Genomic DNA, 21,780 nt, shown 5'->3' with positions numbered 1-21,780 from the left:
TGTTCTTCATATTTTTTCATAGATATTCGCAAGTCCCTTGGTCCAATCTGAGCCCAGGCTCTAGCTTTGTAACTTACTTTGTGGCCTTGGCCAAGCCAGTTTTCCAGAGTCAGTTTTCTTCCCTGTAGAAACAGATAAATCTACTTATCCCCTTCACAGAGATTGAGAGAATGAAATGAGGGACTGTACATACAGCTCTCAGCACAGTAGCTGATACATGCCAGGCACTTACATGGATTGTTCCCTTCCCCCTCCTCTTATAGAACAGGGCTGCAGCAAATTCTTGGCTCTGGACTCTAAGGTAGGGTAGCTCAGACCCACAGTCTTTCTGACCAACCAACTCAATAGTATTCAAATGCCTGCTAGTGACACTACAAGACAAGGATCTTCAAGACCACAAGGAAACTGTTAGGCTGGACACCATGGAGAAATTCCTGGTTGTGAAAGTTATTATGTCTGGGATCCAAAGAAGAGAAGGGTTTCAGTTCCTTCCCTAGAAAACTCTTAAAATCAGTGTGGATATCCAGAATGTCATGAGACTCATGTTCTACTATTGTCCCACTCCCCAAAATATCAAGCCCTATATTTAGCAATATCTGGGAACGATCTCACTGAGTACTTACAATGGGCCTTTGAGGTGGGGCTAAGTAGGTCCATTTTTCAGATTAGGAAACTGAGGCCTAGAAAAAGAAAGGGCAAGATCAATCAGAGAGAGCTCCAGCTTACTTTTAGTTGGGAGTGAGTCAAAGTCCTCCACGTGTCCAAAACCCAGCTCTCTGGACCTCTCCATTCTCTCTGAGCAATTACCTCTTCTTACATGCTCTCATCTCCTCCCAGTCATTCTCCACTTTGCCTCTAGAGTCACCTCCCTAAGACATCCTTCCAACCTTATCACTCCCATGCTTTGAAACATAAAATAACTTGGCATTATTTAGCACACTTAATAAATGTGTATTGGATGAATGTGTGCCTATACTATTAAATCCAAACTCTATTTTGGATTAAGTTAAAGGTCTTTCACAATCTGGTTCCAGCCTAGCTTTTCTAGGTACATCTCCCATTTCTCTTTCCCACCTCCCCACTCCATATATGAACCTTATGTTCCAGACACCTTGGCCCACTTGTCCTTTCCTTTCTATATGTGTTGTGCCCTGTCCTGGAAAGTCAGTCCTCCCCAGTGGACTGGAAAATTCTCAGTTATATTTTGAGACCTATTTACATCTTCTCTGCTCAGATTACACTTTATCCATTTCTGTATTATGACAGCACAATGCACTGTAATTAATGGGTTACTTTTCATTCTCTCCTGCTCCTCAAAGGCAAGGACTTGCTTTTATTTATCTTTGTTTCACCCAGTGCCTCCCCCAGTACCTCCTTCGTTGACTGGCAAAGTTTGAACTCGGTAACTAGAATGGATGGAGGGCTGGAAGGAATGTGGTCAACCCTTCCCCATCCTTCAGCCTTAGCAGCTGCTCCCTCCTCCCTTCCACCTCTTCTCCACCCCATCTGAATGCCAAAGCCACGAGTTCCCAGACAGCTGCCAGAACACTCAACCTCTCACTCTCACGGGCCAAACGAATATCACTATTCCCTTGTACTCCTCACAACCTTTGACACAATTATCTGTGACAAATTGACTTAAAGTGCAGCTGCAGGAAGAGAAACAGGAATGTCTCGCTTAGCCTTCTGGGAGTTGTAGTCCTGCAGGCCTCCGGGCTGCCTGGCTGGTCCTGGAGCTGCGGACTACAGCTCCCAGGCCTTCTCCATGTCCCTACCGCACAGGCTCAGAGCCCCATGCCGGGAGGAGGTGGTTACATTGTGTCTATTGTATCCCTGGGCTTGTGTGTTTGTACCTTTCTCAGGACGTGAAAGTGAGAGTGAAAAGCATGGCAGATGAACAAGAAATCATGTGCAAATTGGAAAGCATTAAAGAGATCAGGTAAGTGGAACTTTGCAGCGCCCTCCCAGTCCCCTCCGAAGCTACCCAAATCCCTCACTGCGGGAGAGGGCTGCTAGCTACGGAAAGTGTCTATTGTTGGGCTACTTGCGGAGGGGGACTGAAAAGGATCCCATTCACCACAGAATTCAAGGATGGGAATGAGGCAGGGGAGAATCGGAACTGAGACTAGCAGAGAGAGAGAGAGGCAGACAGAGAAACAGACCGACCGAGAGGGATCTTTTGCCAGATGTGTCTGAGAAAGCCAGATGCAGACACACGGTGTAAGTGTGTTTGTGTTGGGGGGGGGCGGGGTGGGTGGGTGTTGGTCCCAAGACAGCTTTATGCTTCTTGTGTGGGAGTTGGGGGAATGGCATTCTTGGACCCATTATTTTTCAAAGTGTTTGTAGGCTCCAAGGTGTATTTGGCTCCTTGCTCTTTAGGTGTCTAGATTTTTTTTTTCAGTCTTCTGTTCAACTTCAGGACCTCGAGCTCGGGCGAGCCTTTTGAGAGCAGAGTCTAACACATCGGGGCTGGTGGCGGCTGCCCGGGGCTGCAGACTGGGGATGCGGAGGAATCCCTGCAGGCCAGGACAGGGAGGACAGAGAACACTCGCTCTTATGTATTTTTTGCTGTCACTCACCACTTTCTTCCTCTCCTACCCGGTGCTTGGGAAGGGGGCTGGGAGTGATGGAGACTGGAGAGGCAGTTGCCGCCTGCAACAGTTGATCTCAGGCCCCAGAGGTGATGGGCTAATGGGCGGGACGCAAAGTGCGTGTTGCCTGCATCCCCTACCCCTTTTCTCCAGGAGTGGCATTGGCTAGGCGATGATACTGTCCTTGCTCAGAGCACAATAACGCCAGTTGAATGGACTGCCTGGGCCAATACCAGGCCTTCCTTCACCCGCTCTTCTCTGCCAGGACACCCTGCCCCCCACCGACCCGCCTCTGCCTCGGCTTTCACCCTCCTTCTGAGGGTGCCCTGGGTTGGGCCGTTCCCTTTAGTATTTTCCAGGAACCTGAAGAAAAATGGGGGAGGATATCAAGTCCCTTTAAGAAATAAGACTTTGACCAAGAGATTTAACTCTTGGAGTGAATGCCTTTGGTGAGACTCACACATGATGGTGGTGGTGGGGAAGCACCTTGGCTTTTTTGTCCTTTGCAGGGGTTATATTTCTACTTCTGCTGGAGAGTAAAAGGAAGGAACTATTATTTATTGAGCCCCTGGTGTGCCAAGCTGCTTGACCTACTATTGCGCATTCGGCAATCCTGAGAACTTCCTACACTTCCTTTACAACTGGGAAAATGGAGGCTCAGAAAATTTAAGTAATTTTTCCAGAGCCAAAGAGTTTGAAAATGCCAGATTTTGACAAGAACCCAGTCAATTTGTGTGCAGAGGCTCTGGTCTTCCCATTCTATCCCTTCGGGTCCTAGGAAAGGGTAGACAGGGTGTATATTGCAATTTATTTTCTGCAAAAGAATCAGGATATAGGGAGTGAGACATCTTGGTGCAGGAAAAAGTCAGCTGTCATAATAACAGTGCAGCTAATAAGAAACTTATGCCTGCAAGTGAAGAGCCTAGACTTATTTTTACCAGACTTTAAAGGAATCCCTACCCAACCCCAAGGGAAAGAACAGTTGGGAACAAGGAAAAGTGACCCTTTCTAGTACAGACCAAATGGGGGGCCATGACTTTGACCCTCACCAGTGGTAAACCTGGCATTCCTACCACTACTAGCTGGGATGGGATCCTAAGAGGCCTAAGAGAGGCCAGAACTCTCACCCTCAACCAGCAATAACAAAGAGCCTCTCCCCAACCTGGATGTCAATCAGAGACCCAGTGGAGAACCTGGACTTATACTGCCCCCCTTCCCTGCAAAAGTAGCACATCAGAGGAGGCCTGCAAAGACAAAAGTGTTAAGAGAGATCCAGAGTGTCCAAATTTAATTGAAAAAAATCACTTGCCATACCAAGATTATCAGTTTCAGTGGCAAGAGGAAGTAAACAGATGCCAGGGTTGAGAGAGCACAGAGGTTGGAATTATCTGACAAGGATTTTAAAGCAGCCATCATAAAAATGCTTCAGGGAGCAACCACAACACACTTGCAACAAATGATACAATAGAAAATCTCAGCATTTAAATAGAAAGTCTCAAAAAGAAATATAAAACACAAAGAAGAACCAAATGGAAGTTTGAAAACTGGAAAAAAATATCTAAAAACTCAATGGATGGGATCAACAGCAAGATGGAGAAGACAGAGGAAAGAATCAGACAACTTAAACATAAAACAATAGAAATAACCCAGTGTAAACAACAGAGGGAAATTAAATGTAAAAAGAAAAAAAAAGAAAGAAAAGAAAAGAAGGAATTGAGCAGAGCCAGAGCCTCCAGACTTGTGAGACTATAACAAAAGATCTAACAGTCATGTCAACAGAATCTCAGAAAGAGAGGAGAAATAAGGCAGGACCGGAAGTACCTGAAGAAGTAGTGGCTTAAAACTTCCCAAACTGAGCAAAGGGCATAAACTTCCAGATCCAAGTAGCTAAGCAAACACCATGAAAAAAGACCCAAAGAAATTCATACCAAGACACATCAGAGTCAACCTTCTGAAAACAGAAGCAGAGAAAAGATGTAGGAAACAGCCAAAGAGGAACAACATCTTACCTGTACCTTCAGGGAAAAAAAAATAGAAAGTCAGCAGATTCCTCATCAGAAACTGATGAGGCCCTAGCAGGAAGTAGCACAACATTTTTCAACTGCTGAAGGAAAAGAATCGTCAACCCAGAATCCTATGTGCAGTGGTAATATCCTTCAGGAAAAAAGGGATAATCAAGACATTCTCAGATGAAAGGAAACAGGGAATTTATCAGTAGGAGGTCTACCCTATAAGAATGAAAAAAGTAAGTCTTAAAACAGAAAAGAAACAATAAAAGGAGGAACCTTGGAAGAAAGAGCACAGTAGGCAAAAACATGGGTACATACAACAGAATTTCTTTTCCTCTTGAGTTGTATGAATCATTGGATCAAAATTTATTACACTGTCTCATGTGGTTCTGAATGTATATAGAGGAAATTGTTAAGACATTTATATTATAAACAGGGAGTATAAAAGAATGTAAAAGGGAGGTAAATTTCCATCTTACTTATCCATTTATCTGTTGATGGACACTAAGGATTCTTCCATATCTTGGCTATTGTAAATTATGCTGCTATGAACACTGGGGTTCATGTAACTTTTTGAATTAGTGTTTTAATTTTCTTTGGATTATATACACAGGAGTAGAATTACTGGATCATATGGTAGTTCTATTTTTAGTTTTTTGAGGAGATAAATTCTGTATGTTGTCATTTATATGTGGAATCTAAAAAATAAAACAAATGAATGAACATAGCAAAATACAGAAACAGACTCACAGATATAGAGAACAAACTAGTGGTTACCAGCAGGGAGAGGAAAGTGGGTGAGGGGCAAGATAAGGGGTAGGGGATTAAGAGAAACAAAATACTATATATAAAATAAATAAGATACAAGGATTATAAAACACAGGGAAATAGTGCCAATATTTTATAATAACTTCAAATGGAGTATAATCTATAAAAATATTGAATCGCTATGCTGTACATTTGAACCTAATATAATATTGCATATCAACTATGCTTTAGTTTAAAAAAATTATAGATACATCAAAATGAAATTTGAAAAAAATGTTCAAGTCACCCACAGGAAGGCAGGGCAAAGAAAAGAGAAAAACTAATCATAGAGAAAAAACAGGTAACAAAAAATAAAATGACACACTTAGCCTTAACATATCAATAATTATGTTGAATATAAATGGTCTAAATACACCAATGAAATGACAGTCGATTTAAAAACATGACTGAACTATATGAGAAAGGGTCAATCCACGAAGAAGACATAATTCTAGATGTGTATGCACCAAAAGTGATTTAAATTAGCCTTCTTTTGATAATTTTACAGTAATATGCAAAGGTTATATCACTTGGTTTAAGAACTGAAAATAGGGAAAGTATTACAAATACAACTCGATTTTCACATGTGGACCAGTAAAACATGTATGAGAGGTGGAGAGAAGGAAGGGGTAGAAGGAACTGGAGAAAGGAACTAACATTGGTTGAACACCTACTGATTTCAAAGCTCTTAGCTCATTTAATATTCAACTCTTGCTAATGGAAATCTGTGGTAGGAATTATTATCCGCATTTTACAGAAAAGGATACTAAGGCTCAGGGAGGTTAGGTAACCTATCTATGATCACACAGCTAGGAAAGGAAGAGAGAATGTATCCTCCTATTCACATTGCATATGCATTTCAACAAATGCTGATAATCTAATTAACCATTATTCACAGTTCTTCAACTGCTCTAATCCTAAATCCCTCAAAGGTATAAACAAAGCTGCCTATTTCTGTTAAAAAAATAATTTTACTTCTGCACTGAAGTAACAGTGATGAGGATAATTTCGCCCCAAAACCTGATTAAGTCAAGCTAAGAGTCAGACACACCCCCAGGCACAGGCACAGAAATATACACATTCATAGTCACACATATTCATGTACATACACACTGATGGCAGAATTTGAAGTGGAAAATGTCTCAGGAATGGATTCTCCCACCACAAACCATTCTCCACTTCTGACTCTGACCACATGCTCACAGCCCTGTCTTTCCTCCTAACCCCAACCACACTCCAACACTATGCTGCAGACCTTGGGCCCCAAGTCCCACACTGGTCTATTTTGCCCATCAATTTCTTGGGCTTTCAAGTGGTGATGAAGGAGCATGTGGATATGTGGAAAGGGGAAGGAAAGAATGGAACAAAAGAGGAGAGATGGAAAAGAGGGAAGGAAAGGAGAAGAAGCCATGAGGCAAAGAAAGTGAGTGTAGCCACTGCTAGAGCAACCAGAGCCCTTCACCAGCTCCCCAAATGCATACTAATATTTCCTTAACATGCACATGCCATTCATACACACACATTGCACTCATCCATGCCCCAGTGCACACATATCCATACACAATAAACTTTACTCACTTAAGAAAGGAAAAACTCATTTTGGAAGTAAATATTGTATCATTAAGTAGATCCTCTTAAGTCTTTTTCTTAAGTCTTCTCTTTTTCTCTCTCTATACATTCTCCTGAGTTACCTCTTATACTCCTACAGCTTCAAATATTATCTTCATTTCTCCAGTCTCTACCCCCTAACTTCCTTACAAGCTTCAGCCTGATATATCCCACAGTCTACTGGGCTTGTCTGCCTGGTTGTTCCACAGACACAGCTGAAGTCAATCAACTCTTAAGACTTTTTCTCTTCCTGCCCCAATCCAGCTCCTCCCACTAAACCACTTGTTTAATGCCATCATTCTCTGCACAGTTACCTCAGATTGAAACCTGGATATTGATGCTGATTACCCTTGCTTTTTTATAACTCACCTTTGATCAGTTAGCAAGTCCCACCTTCAACATCTGGCTCATATTCATGCCCCACTTTCAACCTCCACACTCACTGTCCTGTTTTAGGCCTTCATCATGACCAACCTGGATAATTATAATATTGTATCGCTTTCTACCTATAGAATTGCTTTCCTATTTTCAGTCTGCCCCCTATTTTTAATTCCATCCACACTGCTATGAGAACTACCTTCCTAAAGCACTGGAGTTACTATGTTATTCCTCAAACACATTCACTGACTTCCCATTGCCTGTAGCAGTATTTTTCAAAACACAGATCGTGAACCATTAGTAGGTCATGAAATGAATTAGCTGCTAGTAGGATTTGTAAAAAAAAAAAATTATACAAAATAAGATAGAAAATATCAGCATACATTGCATAAGAAATGGTAGGTATTCTCTGTGGGAACTTTTGTTTCAGTTTTCTATCTGTGTTTGTGTGTATTGGGTCACAATATAAGATTCATTTCTCATTGTAAGTCATTTCCTACTGTATGTCCATAGACATTTGCCTATAATTGTTGCCATGGCATTCATGCCCCTCTCCCCCACAAGTCTGTCCCAGACCTACCTTTCCAATCTTATCTACTACCTCTCATTTTCATTCACCTTATTCTTTATCCACACAGAAGTTCCTCACTGTTTTATATATTTCCATTCTTCCAGGCCTTTGCTAATGTGGGTCCTTCATTCTTTTTTTTTTAATTGGGGTATAGTTGCTTTACAATGTTGTGTCAGTTTCTGCTGTACAGCAAAGTGAATCAACTATAAATATACATATATCTCCTCTTTTTTGAGTTTCCTTCCCATTTAGGGCACCACAGAGCATTGAGTAGAGTTCCCTGTGCTATACAATAGTTCTCATTAGTTATCTATTTTATACATATTAGTGTATATGTCAATCCCAATCTCCCAATTCATCCCACGTCCTCTTTCCCCCCTTGGTGTTCATACATTTGTTCTCTACGTCTGTGTCTCTATTGCTTCCTTGCAAACAGGTCCATCGGTACCATTTTTGTAGATTCCACATATATGCATTAATATACGATATTTGTTTTTCTCTTTCTGACTTATTGGGTTAGCCAAAAAGTTCATTCAGGTTTTTCTGTAAGATGTTATGGAAAAACCCAAACGAACTTTTTGGCCAAAACAATACTTCACTCTGTATGACAGTCTCTAGGTCCATCCACATCTCTACAAATGACCCCATTTCATTCCTTTTTATGTCTGAGTAATATTCCATTGTATATATGTGCCACATTTTCTTTATCCATTCATCTATCAATGGACATTTAGGTTGCTTCCATGACCTGGCTATTGTAAATAGTGTTGCAATGAACATTGGGGTGCATGTGTCTTTTTGAATTATGATTTTCTCAGGGTATAAGCCCAGTAGTGGGATTGCTGTGTCATATGGTAATTCTATTTTTAGTTTTTTAAGGAACCTCCATACTGTTCTCCATAGTGGCTGTATCAATTTACATTCCCACCAACAGTGCAAGAGGGTTCCCTTTTCTCCACACCCTCTCCAGCATTTATTGTTTCTAGATTTTTTGATGATGGCCATTCTGACTGGCATGAGGTGATACCTCACTGTAGTTTTGATTTGCATTTCTCTAATAATTAGTGATGTTGAGCATCTTTTCATGTGCCTCTTGGCCATCTGTATGTATTCTTTGGAGAAATGCCTATTTAGGTCTTCCACCCATTTTTTGATTGGGTTGTTTGTTTTTCTGGTACTGAGCTACATGAGCTGTTTGTATTTTTGGGAGATTAATCCCTTGTCCATTGCTTCATTTGCAAATATTTTCTCCCATTCTGAAGGTTGTCTTTTCGTTATGTTTATGGTTTCCTTTGCTGTGCAAAGGCTTTTAAGTTTCATTAGGTCCCATTTTTTAATGTTTGTTTTTATTTTCATTACTCTAGGAGGTGGGCAAAAAAGATCTTGCTGTGATTTATGTCAGAGAGTGTTCTTCCTATGTTTTCCTCTAAGAGTTTTATACTGTCGGGTCTTATATTTAGGTCTTTAATACATTTTGAGTTTATTTATGTGTATGGTGTTAGGGAGTGTTCTAATTTCATTCTTTTACATGTAGCTGGCAGATCCCTCATTCTTAATGTCCTTCCCTTATTCCAAGCCTGTAAATCCTACTTATTCTTCAAGGAAGACCCAGAGCAAACACCACCTCTTGTTCAAAACCTCAAATTCCCTAGTCCAAATGAATCACTTACCCCTTTGGGCTCCCACAGGGAGATTTATTATAGCACTGAAGTTATTCTGCCTTATGGTAAAGTTTTGAACTGACATGAGTCTGCCTACCTTCCTTCCTTCCTTCCTTCCTTCATTCCTTCCTTCCTTCCCTCTGTCATTGTTGTAGCAGCTTCAGCAGGCTCCACTATCACCTCGCTTGAAAACTAAGTCAGTTTTGGCCCCAATGCTCACTCAACAACAAGTCACAGAACAGCTGGCAACTCTGGGACTTAGGGATGGTCAAGTCAAGCCAATTCTGGCTACAGGAGAGAGAATGCAAGAGAGTTGACATTTGATGCTAAGCTATAAGAAAGTCTTCAAGGTGAACTGTTCAAAGAAAACTTCTTTTCCAACAGTAGCTGCTTTTCCAGATGCACAAATAAATATTAAATGGAAGAACACTTGGTACTTAGGCAGTGTTCTCATCAGACTAGAGTAAGCAGGAAAAGCCGGCTCCTTTTTTTTTCATTCAGTTACATTTACCAAGCACCTGTTCTGGGCCATACACAGGGCTGGGAAATTCTCAGAGTCTAAGATGAATTAGATCTGTTCTCAAGGATCTTAGAATCAAGGTGAATAGCTCTGATCTCTCCCCTGAGTTCTGTACTCACATATCCAACTTTCCACTTAACCAACCCCACTGGATATATCACTGGCATCTTAAACAGACCCCAACAGAACTCTCAACTTTACCTGCATCCCCACCCCCAGTCTCCTTTCCTAGTCTCCCCCATCAGTAGTAAATGCCACCCCCATCCCCAAATCTGGAATCATTCTTCATTCTTCCCTCTATGACTCCATGTATCCAAAACACTAGCACAGTGGTTGTCAAACTTGGGCGTGCATTAGGCTCCACCTGGCAGGCGGTTGAAACCTAGATTGCTGGGTCCCATCTCCAGAGTCTCTTATTCGGAAGGCCTGAGACTTTGCATTTCTAACAAGTTCCCAGGCAATGCTGTTGCTGCCGGTCCAGGGAACACACTTGGAAAAACCACTGCATTAGTAAGACCTGGCGGATTATGCCTATATAATATATTCTGGATTGGTCCACTTCCCACCATTCCCTTAGCTCATCAACAAATCTGGGCAGTTTTCCATCCATCTCTGCTAGCCAGTGTCTTCACTTGGTCTGCCCATCCTCAAGTCCTACAGGTCCCAGCTTTCCTACTCTGCTTGTTGAGTGAGTGTTGGGGCTAAGTCACCCCTTAAGCTGGGTGACAGATGAGCCTGCCAAGTTTGTCCCAGGAATAGATGATCCATTGCCCTAGAACTTCTCCTGCTCTCTACCCTTCCTTCTCCACGTTAGTCAGCAAAGAGCCATTGGAAAGAAGTTAGCCAGCTGAATATTTTTGTCTTGGCCCAGGACTCTGTCTGGAGAGGCTGTGGCCTAGGGAGGTCAGGAATCTTCATTCAAGATTTAAGTAAGACTGTAGCCCCAGTGATTGTGGGAAATCCTAAGGAAGTATTCTGTGGCTTTCCTGGGATTCCGTGGCCATACCAGCTGCACCTTAGCCTCTTGGGAGGATTTCATTAGGAAATTTTCCATATAAAATCGGGTCTTTAATGACTTGGATGCTTTCCTCACTTGTAGGGCCAAACATTCCACAGATTCCATCTTATGGAGTCATCCAACAACTCTGTGCAGGACTACACTGAGTCTTACTTCTCAGGTAGATAGAATTTCCAAGCTTCCAAGAGGTTCCATGATGTGCCCTATTTCACCCTTAAAATTGGTGACTGACTGATCCAGGGCAAGATTCACCCCATTGGCTTGTTTTCCATGGCTTGAAATACATCATATATGAGGAAAGTTCCTTCGTATGGTGGAAAGGTCATCAAGTTCAGCACACTGGATTCTGCACTTCCTGGCTTTGTGATGTTGGGCAGGTCACTTTACTTCTCACAGCCTCAAATTCTTCATCTGTAAAAATGAAGCTAAACATACCTATTTATGTGGTCATGATGAAGATTAAATTAGATAGCGTATCAAGTGCCTAGGACAGTTGCTGGAACATAGTAGACACCAAAAATAGATAGATAGATAGATAGATAGATAGATAGATAGATAGATAGATAGATAGATAGATAGATAGATAGATAGCTATTTTTTATTAAATAAATCCTTTCTTAACTCCCAATTCCTTCCCAGTTCCTGGAACTTATACACTCTTAGTAAATCTTAACTGAATGAATTAAAGCCCCCCACCCATGATAATATCTTTCTTTCTCTGAGACTACTGAGATTACAGTCAGCACCCTGGACTTACCACTTATTTGCATTCATAATTGTCACTCCAAATGTAATTGTTGAGCCAAAGCGGTGTGATAGATGACATGGTGTTTACAGACAGAAATATGGTATAGTGTCAGTTTCTAGAAGGCTCTTATATATATAATTATCCAGATTTCAAATTGCTTCATGTGAAAGTCTGTACATGTAGAGGACCCAGAGGACCATAGCTGCATGCTCTTGGGCTAGTTCCTTTCCCATTCTGGACATTTGTTTCTTCATCTCTGAAATGAAGAGGATAGATTTTATTGGTGGCTTTGAAGTAATGTTCTGAGGAGCCCTGGGAGTTGCAGGGAGGTGTATCAAGGCCTACTTTGGTAGAGTCAGGCAGGGTTGGATTTGGGGAGAGAATAAAGACTCTGGTACCCACTTCCACTTGAACCATAATAGTTATGATTTGACCTATTTTCTATATTGGACCACAATCAATAATTTTACTTGAAGGAAGGGGTCTTCTCTTCAGTCACCCCCAGGATCCAGCACACTGTTGGGTAAGTGGCACTTGCTTAATACATTTATTTTTGTCTGCATGATTGATAGAAAATGAAAAGAGAAGGAAGCTATTATGTGTGTGCGCATTTAAGCAGTGGCTGGCATAATGCCCACTCTGTAGATCTGTGAAAGGAACGACCTTTTACTTACCTTTAATCTTAGCCCAAACTACCCAGTTGCTGGATAGAGCATGGAAGGCTGGGCATTAGATCCTAAGCTTGAACAGCATGGTGTAGGCAATCAACCACAAGGGTACATTAACCCACTTCCCATTCCTCCCGGGTACCTCATTTGTCCAAATCCATTTAAAATCTGTTTTTTCTACACAAACCTTTTGACGAATCACTCATTTTCCTGGGAAAACAGGAGCAGAGGGGTACAAAGAGCTTAGAATTTGTGTGTTTAGATTTAATTCTGGGTACAGTAAGAAGACAATGGAGGATATATTTTTAACAGCTTTATTGAGTTGTGATTTACATACCATAGAAACCATCCATTTTAGGTATACAGTAAGTTCCCTACACGTTGCGAACTTTCAAAGATACAAACCTGTGTTCACATGTCCAATCATGTACATTAGTTCATGTGTCTGGCGTGCATTGTTATGTGGGTGCATCTTCTACAAGTGGTTGTACTTTTGTGTACTTTACTGTACAGTACTGTATAGAGCACAGTAGTAAGTATCTTTATTTCAAGCCCAGGATGTCCAGAAGCATAAAAGCAGCAGTGATGCAGCTGATACTGCTAAGAAGCACCAAACATTGTACTGTACTACTGTACTTTTCAAGGTACTGTACTGTAAGATTAAAAATGTTTATTTTTTGTGTTTGTTTTCTATGTATTATTTGTGTGAACAGTATTATAAACCTATTACAGTACTTTACTATATAGCCAATTGTGTTAGTTGGGTACCTAGGCTAACTTTGTTGGACTTACGAACAGATTGAACTTACGAACGTGCTCTTGAAATGGAACTTTTTCATATGTAGGGGACTTACTGTACAATTCAATGACTCTTAGTAAATGTACAGAGTTGTGCAACTATCACCACAATACAATTTTAGAACATCCCCAGCATCCCCAAAAGAGCCCTTATGCCCAGTATCAGTCCATCTCTGTTCCCACACACAGGCCTAGGCAACCAGTAATATACTTTCTGTCTCTATAGATTTGCCTTTTCAGGACATTGCACATAACTTAGCACATTGTTTTTAGGCTCATACACATTGTACCATATATCAGTATTTCTTTCCTTTTTATTGGCAAACAGTATTCCATTGTATGGATATACTGCATTTTGTTTATTCACTCACCACATGAACATTGGGGTTGTTTCCACCTTTTGGCTCTTATGAATGCTGCTCTGAACATTTACATATAAGTCTTTGTGTGGAAATATGTTTTCATTTCTCCTGGTTAGATTCCTAGAGTGAAATTTCTGGGTCATATGACAAGCATGTGTATAACTTTTTAAAATAATGCAAAACTGTTCTCCAAATTGGTTGTGCCAATTTCCATCCCCAGAAGCAGAGTATGAAGGTTTCAATTTCTAATCCTGTTGAACATCTTCTTCATGCATTTATTTGCCACCCATCTATCTTCTTTGGTGAAGTGTCTATTCAAACCTTTTGCTCATTTTTCAGTTGGGTTATATATTTACTTATTGTGAATTTTGAGTGTTCCTTATGTATTCAGGATACAAGGCTTTCATCAGATACATGCTTTGCAAAGATGTTCTCCCAGTTTGCAACTTGTCTTTTCATTCTCTTAAGAGTGTCTTTTAAATTGCAGAAGTTTTTAATGTTGATAAAGAAGTCTTACTCATCAGTATTCTTTTTTATATGGATTGTGATTTTTGTATAACATAAGGAAAGACCTTGCCTAAGCCAAAGTCACAAAGATTTTCTTCCAGAAATTTTAGGTTTTACATGTAGGCCTATAATCCATTTTCACTTAATTTCTGTGTATGATGCAAAGTATAGGTTGACGCCTTTTTCTTGTTTGTTTGTTTTTGCATGTAGATATCCAGTTGTTTCAGGACCTTTTGGTGAAAAAGGCATTCTTTCTCCACAGCATTGCCTTTGTATCACTGTAAAAAATCAGCTTTCCATATATTTGTGGATTTATTTTGGGACTCTCTGTTCTGCTCCATAGGTCTATTTGTGTATCTTTATGCCTATACTTCACTGTTTTGATTACTGCAGCTTTAAAATAATTCTTGAAAACAGGCAATGTAAGTTCTCCAACTTTGCTATTCTTCTTGAGAGTTGTTTTGGCTGCTCTAGGCCCTTTGCATTTCTATATGAATTTTAGGTTTCACTTATCAATTTCTACAAAAATGCCTGCTGAGATTTTGATAGGATTTCCAAGATACCACACTGCATTTAGACAGCTTTCTTTTGAATAGTGTTAGCATGGTGTATCTTCTCACTTTTACTTGTTCCCTTATATTTAAAGTGGGATTCTTATAGGCAGTCCACAGTTTGGTTTGTTTGTTTGTTTGCTTGTTTTTTCCAATCTGGCAATCTGCTTTTTAACTGAGGGTGTTTAGACCATTTATATTTAATGTGCTTGTTGATATGGTTAGGTTGAGATCTACCACCTTGTTGTTTTCCATTTATCTCATCTGTTTTTTTGTTCCCTTTCCCCTCCCTTTATGCCTTCTTTTGATTAAGTATATTTTATGGTCCCATTTGATCTGTTTTTCTGACTTATTAGCTATTATTCTGTTTTTTTATTATTTTAGTAGTTGCTTTAGAGTCTATGATATACATCTTTACTTGTCACAGTTTATCTTCAAGTGATCTCATACTACTGCAGATATAGTATAAGAAACTTACAGCACTGTATTTTTATTTCTCCCTTTCTGCCCTCTGTGCTATTACATTGATGCACTTCTTGGTTTAAACTGTTGGTTATCTTTTTAATGAATTTAAATAACAAGAAAAAGTCATTATATTTTTCCGTGTTCAATGCTCTGTATTCCTCTGCTATTATTTTCCTTCTGCTTGAAGAGCATACTTTAACATTTATCATAGAGCAGGTTTGCTGGTGATATAGCATCCCAACTTTTCTATGTCTCGGAAAGTCTTTATTTCACCTTTGTTTTTAAAAGTTATTTTCAATGTGTAAAGAATTCTATATTGGCAGAGGTTTTTTCTTTTTTTCTTTTTCCCAGTACTTTAAAAATAATATGCCACTGTCATCTTGATTCTATCCTACTTCGTTCCTCTTGGGCAGCATGCCTTTTTTCCTTGGGCTGCTGTTAAGATTTTCTCTTTATCATTAGTTTTGAGCAATTTCATTGTGATATGACTTGGTGTAGTTTTCTTCCTGCATCCCATGCTTGAGATTTGTTGAACATTTTGGATCAGTGCATGTATAGTTTTCATCAAATTTGAAACATTTTCAGTTATTAATTTTTCAAATATTTTTCTTTTCTCCCTCCTTCCTCATCTCCAGTTACGTGTACTTTTAGCCACTTGAAGTTGTCCCACAGTTTGCTGATGCTGTTTATTTTTTTGACCATTTTTCTCTGTATATTTCATTTGGGAAATTTCTATTGGTATGTCTTCATGTTCATTAATCTTTTCTCCTTTATTGTCTAAATTGACTAATGTAGTTTTCACCTCAGACATTGTAGTTTTCATCTCTAGATATTTTATTTGGGTATTTTTCATCTCTCCCACAACTGTACTTAACGTGGCCAGTATTTCCACAAGCTTTCTGAACATATGAAATGCATTTATAATAACTATTTGTATCCTTGGCTACAAATTCTATCAACTGTGTCATTTCTAGATCAGTTTTGATTTTTATTCTCAACATTGTGGATTGCATTTTTCCTGCTTCAAATTGCACACCTGGCAAGGTATGGTTGGATGCCAGACATTTTCAAATTTACCTTGTTGACTGCAGATTTTTGCATTACTATAAATATTCTTGAGCTTTCTTATGGCATGTCATTAAGACACTTGGAATCTGTTTTATCCTTCTGGGCCTTGCTTTTCAGCTTAGCTAAGTGGGACCATATCAGCATTTAGTGTAGAGCTCATTTTCCTCATTAGTGATGCAGAACTTGTCTTTGTACTCTAATGCTATACAAATTGTGAATATTTTCTACCTTGATTGTTTGGAACAGTCACTATTCTCAGCCCTTTGTGGGCTCTGATCACTGTTTAATCCTTTGAGGTGGTTCTTTCCTTGGCTTCAGGTAGTTAGTTTCCTTACACACATGTGCTGATCAATATTTCAGTGAGTACTTGAGGGGGAGCCTCTGAAAATTGTAAGCATTCTCTCTCTACACAGGTCTCCCCTCTCCAAAACTCTTTCCTGTGAACTCCAGGTTCCTTGGCTTCTCCAGACTCATAGCTCCATTTCCTCAATTGAGGGAGATGGCCAGGCTCTGTCTGAGTTCCCCGTCCCTGTCTTGCAGTCTAGAATATTTCTCTAGGCAGTAGGATGGGGCAATCTTCAGGTTCATCTAAGCTTTTCCATCTCTCAGAGATCACTGACCTTACTTGCCTGAAGTCCAATGATTTGAGCACCGTTTTTTTCATATGTTTTGTCTTGGCGTTTTTGTTTGTTTTGCTTTTAGTTATTTTGCACAGGTGGGTAAATCTGGTCCCCGTTACTCTATTTTGACTAGAGTGGAAGTGAAGGTTATTCCCCAAATTTGGTTTTAAAGGACCAGATTTCACCATTTAATACACACATATTTTATATTTTAAAAATCTAAAGTCAGGATGTGTCTTAAATACAATTCTACCTTACAACTGCCATTGGCCAAGAGGGAATTGTGTTATTGTTCATGCATGAGCACATGCGAACTTGGCCATGGCTGTTCATATTATCATCCCTTCAATTGAATTATGTGCATGATTATCACTGTATGTGTTGACTTTAATTGCCACTTAAAGTATCTTCAAAAATATTTCATCATGGTTTTCCCTTGAAATAAAAGGTTATTGTGTATGAGAAGTGACTCAGACTAGAAAAGTCTGATTAAAATAGTGTCTTAAATCAGTCTACCAGAGCTCTTTCAACAACTATTAAATGAACATTTAAATTAAAAGAAAACATTTTGTCATAATATAATAGGTAGCATTTTTCTCTTAGTAGTCCATAAGATAATGTGTACCCTATGTCCAATGGCATTTTAGATTCAAATAAATACAGTAGCCAGTTAACTGGGATGTTTATTGGTAAAGCTAATCCAACTTGGTTCCAAATTAACAGTGGTTAAAACAAGACAGAAGTTCACTTCTCTCTCACATTATCAGTCTGGGAACAAGCGGCCTGTGGTTTGTGTGGTTATTCCGTGTTGGGGACTCAGGCTCTTTTTATATTGTTGCTTCACCATGTGCAGGGTGTAGCCTTCATCTACAGGGTTGAAGATGGCTTGATGTTGTGTATACATGTTAGGCAGTGGGAAGAGGGCAAAGGAGAAGTGAATGGCACACTCCTTCCCTTTAGGGTCACAGCTTAGACGTTGCACACATCACATGTGTTTTCATCCTACTGGCCAGAACATTGTCACGTGGCCACAAACAGCTGCAAAGGAGAGAGGGAAATACAGCCCTTAGTCCAGGTGTCACATGCCCAGATGAAAATCAGGGGTTCTATTATTATGGAGGGGGAGGAGAATGAATTTGGGGGGGGGGACAAGGAGCATCTGATCTGTGTTCTGTGTGACCCTAGGGTTTTCAAATTGTTGGAGCTGCCTATAGAAGGAATGGTTTGTCTAGAGAAATAGTGAGAGCTCTGTGACTAAGTTGTTCAAGGAAGGCCTAATTGAACACTTGGAAGTGATATTATAGAAAGCACTTAAGCAGTGGTTGGCAAAGGGATGATAGATGCCTTCGAAGGTCCCTCCCAGCCTGGAGAGTCACATGTGCTCAGGTCCTACCCACATTGGTCTGTGAGTACCACTTGCTGTATGTGAATCACTTGGCTGCTGTCTGTGCCAAGGGTTTGGCTTCACTGAAAATGCCAAAATACATACAGAGACCTTCAGATAAAATTCTATTTAACCCCCAGAGATCAGGGATGGGTCATGGGGGTGGGCAGAGCAGCAATAACTAGGCAAAGCTCTTAATCAGATCTTGATGGTGGTAAGATAGAGCTGCTAGGTGAGTCAGGCAGAGGTTGTTTAAGAGAGAAATGAGACCAGCTCAGGGTGCATTCTGTTACAGGTCTCCAGTTGGGGCATCCCCTAAGCTTCCCCATTGCTCCTCCTTTCTGAGTACAAGCACAGAGAACAGGTGCCCTCATGCACTACTGGTGGGAGTGTGAACTGGTGTAGCCATCCTGAACAGCAAATTGGCACTTCTTACTTGAAATAAGAATACACGTTACCTGTGCGCCAGATTTCCCACTCCTGGGATATAGCCACCTAAATTTACTCAGACAGACACAAGAATATTCATCAAAGTATTGTTTGTGGAGGGGGGAGATAGAAGCAAAGTGAGAGTTTATCCTTGGAAGTGTGGACAGGTAAAATGTGGTGGATGACCACACTTAGAAGCAAGGAATCCTGGATCTTAACATCAGAGTGCCATATGAAAACTATATGTTATCATTAGTCTATACCGTGTGTGTGCGTGCGTGTGTGTGTGTGTGTGTGTGTGTGTGTGCATGCACGCGTGCGCCCAGGCACGCACGCCCAGGCACGCGCATGTTAGTCAGCTTAGTCTGCCACAAAGCAATAACACATTCTGGGTGGCTTAAATAACAGACATTTATCTTCTCACAGTTCTGGAGGCTGGAGATTCATGATATAGATACCAGAAATTTTGATTTCTGGTAAGGGCTCTCTTCCTGTCCTGTAGATGGCTGCTTCCTCCCTGTGTCCTCATTTGGCCATTCCTCTGGTCTTGTGTGGAGACAGAAAGAGCTCATGCGTCCCTTCCTCTACTTATAAGGACGTCAATACAACCAGATTAAGGCTCTACTGTGATGACCTCATTTAACCTTACACCTCCCTAAAATTCTCTCTCCAAATATTTTGGAGATTAACCTTATACCTCCCTAAAAGTTCCCTCAAAGTACTTGGAACTACTTTGGGGGTTAGGGCTTGAACATATGTATATTAGGGGACTCAATGCATTCCATAACATTCCTCCCTATGCCTCCCACCAAATGCATGTCTTTCTCACATGCAAAATTCATTCATCCCTTCCCAACAGCCCCAAATGTCTTAATGCACTCCAGAACCTATGCCCAGTCAAAAGTCTCATCTAAATATCACCTAATTTAGGTTTGGATGAGACTTGAGGTATGATTCATCCAAAGGGCAAAATTCCTCTCCAGCTGTGAAACCAGACAAATGATCTGCTTCCCAAGTATAATAGTAGGACAAGCATAGGATAGACATTCCCTTTTGAAAAGGGAGAAATCAGAAAGAAGAGAGGGATGATAGAGCCCAAGAAAGTGCAAAACGTAGCAAGGCAAGTTTCATTAGATTTTTCAGGCTGGAGAATAATCTTTGGCTGGATGCTTTGGGCAGTATCACCCCCTCCCTCACAGCCCTTTGCTGTTGCCTTTCTCCTGAGGCACTAGTCAGAGGCAGCCTGGCCCACTGAAACTGAGGAGGCAACAGCCTTGCCCCCAGAGCCGGTTAGGTCTAGACCCAATGGTGGGAATGGCAACCCTGATGATCCCTTAATCACCTTTGGTGTCATTCTTTCCTTTACTTGAAGGATGAAGCATGTTTGCAGCTAAGTAACTCTATTGTCCTGCCTTGTAGATTCCAAAAACTTTCCTTTATTTCATCCTCTCTCTGCTCCCCTTGGTCCATGCTGACAGTGACTGTGCTTGTATAATCCCATCTCTGTTCCTGACTTCTGCTGAGATACCTAATTAAAATCATGAGTAATCTCCTCAAGGAGTGGTTTTCTAGCCACATCCTTGGTGTTCTCTCCGGAAGATGCTTTATATTTTTTGCAATATGGATAGAACGAGAATTTTTCCAATCTTCAAGTTCTGGTTCATCTTGCTTAATGATTCTTTTGATTTCTCTCTCTCCTCTTGCATTTTACTATAAGCAGCTGAGCTTCACATTCAACACTTTGCTTAAAAATCTCCTCAGCTACATATCTAATTTCATTGCTCACAGGCTCTACCTTCCACAGAACACTAGAACAAAATTCAGCCAAATTCTTTGCCACTTTATAATAAGGATCACCTTTTCTCCAGGTTCTAATGACATGTTCCTCTTTTCTCTTTGAGACCTCACTGGAAGCATCGTTAATGTCCATGTTTCTACCAACAGTCACTTCAATGCAATATAGGCTTTTTCTAGCATGCGCCTGAAAACTCTCCCAGCCTCTACTCCTCATCTAGTTCCAAATCCACTTCCACATTTTTAGGTTTTTATTAAAGTAGTACCCCACTTCATGGTACCAAAATCTGTGTTAATCTGCTCAGTCTTCCACAACAAAATACCACAGACTGGGTGGCTTAAACAACAGACATTTATTTTCTCACAGTTCTGGAGGCTAGAAGTCCATGGTCAAAGTGCAAGAAAATTTACTTTCTTGTGAGGGCTCTCTTCCTGGCTTATAGTCAGCTGCCTTCTTGCTATGTCTTCCCATGGCCTTTCCTCTGTACCGGTAGAGACAGAGAGAAGGCAACCACTGGTGTGTCTTCTTCTTCTTCAAAGGGCACCAGTCTAACTGGATTAGGGTCCCACATTTATGACCTCATTTAACCTTAATTACCTCTCTAAAGGCCCCCCTCTAAACACACTCACATTGGGGATTAGGGCTTCAACATATGAATTTTGGAGGGACATGATTCAGTCCATAACACACACACTCTCTCTCTGTCTCTCTCTCATTCTCTTTCCCTCTCCCTCTCCTTCTTCCTCTCCTTTTCTCTCCTTAATATACATCAATAATTTACCGTTTAGAAGAACACATGCAACACAATAAATAGGCATTAAGTAGTTTTGAATGGTTGCCTGTGTGGGGCGTAAATGATGTAGGAAATGGGGATAAAAGGGAAGGAAGGCATAAGGAAGGAAGGAGGAAGAATTACACAACAGAGAGGCCTTGTCTACAGAGAAAAAAGAGGGTGAAACTAAAAAATATTTGAAATAATGGCTGAAGACTCCCCAGATTTGTCAAGAGATATACACCAACTGATTCAAAGAGGATAGACTCATAGAAATCCACACCAAGACACATCATGGTTAATGTCTGAAAACTAGAATGCCTTAAACTAGTCAAAGAGAAATTACACCTTACCTATAGGTGAAAATAGTTTGAATGACAGTGAATTTCTCATCAGAAAATATAGAAGCCAGAAGGAAGTGGCACAAGATTTTTCAAGTCCTGAAAGAAG

General features: G+C 40.5%; 1 protein-coding gene across 2 annotated transcripts in view; it reads left to right on the top strand.

Moving 5' to 3' along the window:
* Positions 1 to 1,747: 1,747 nt before the first annotated feature.
* Positions 1,748 to 21,780, top strand: part of ZC4H2 (zinc finger C4H2-type containing) — a 35,285-nt gene continuing 15,252 nt past the window's right edge. The window contains exon 1 of one of the 2 annotated variants that reach the window (XM_036839927.1): positions 1,748 to 1,939. In XM_036839927.1, coding sequence (XP_036695822.1) covers positions 1,887 to 1,939 — 53 coding nt within the window. In that variant the 5' untranslated portion in view covers positions 1,748 to 1,886. The remainder of the gene's footprint in view (positions 1,940 to 21,780) is intronic. The other variant, XM_036839928.1, reaches the window with a different exon arrangement.

Source organism: Balaenoptera musculus, chromosome X (genome assembly GCF_009873245.2).
Source record: "Balaenoptera musculus isolate JJ_BM4_2016_0621 chromosome X, mBalMus1.pri.v3, whole genome shotgun sequence".
In the NCBI taxonomy this organism is placed as follows: domain Eukaryota; kingdom Metazoa; phylum Chordata; class Mammalia; order Artiodactyla; family Balaenopteridae; genus Balaenoptera; species Balaenoptera musculus.
Note: the sequence above shows the minus strand (reverse complement) of the source record. Positions and strands in the feature narration are given on the sequence as shown.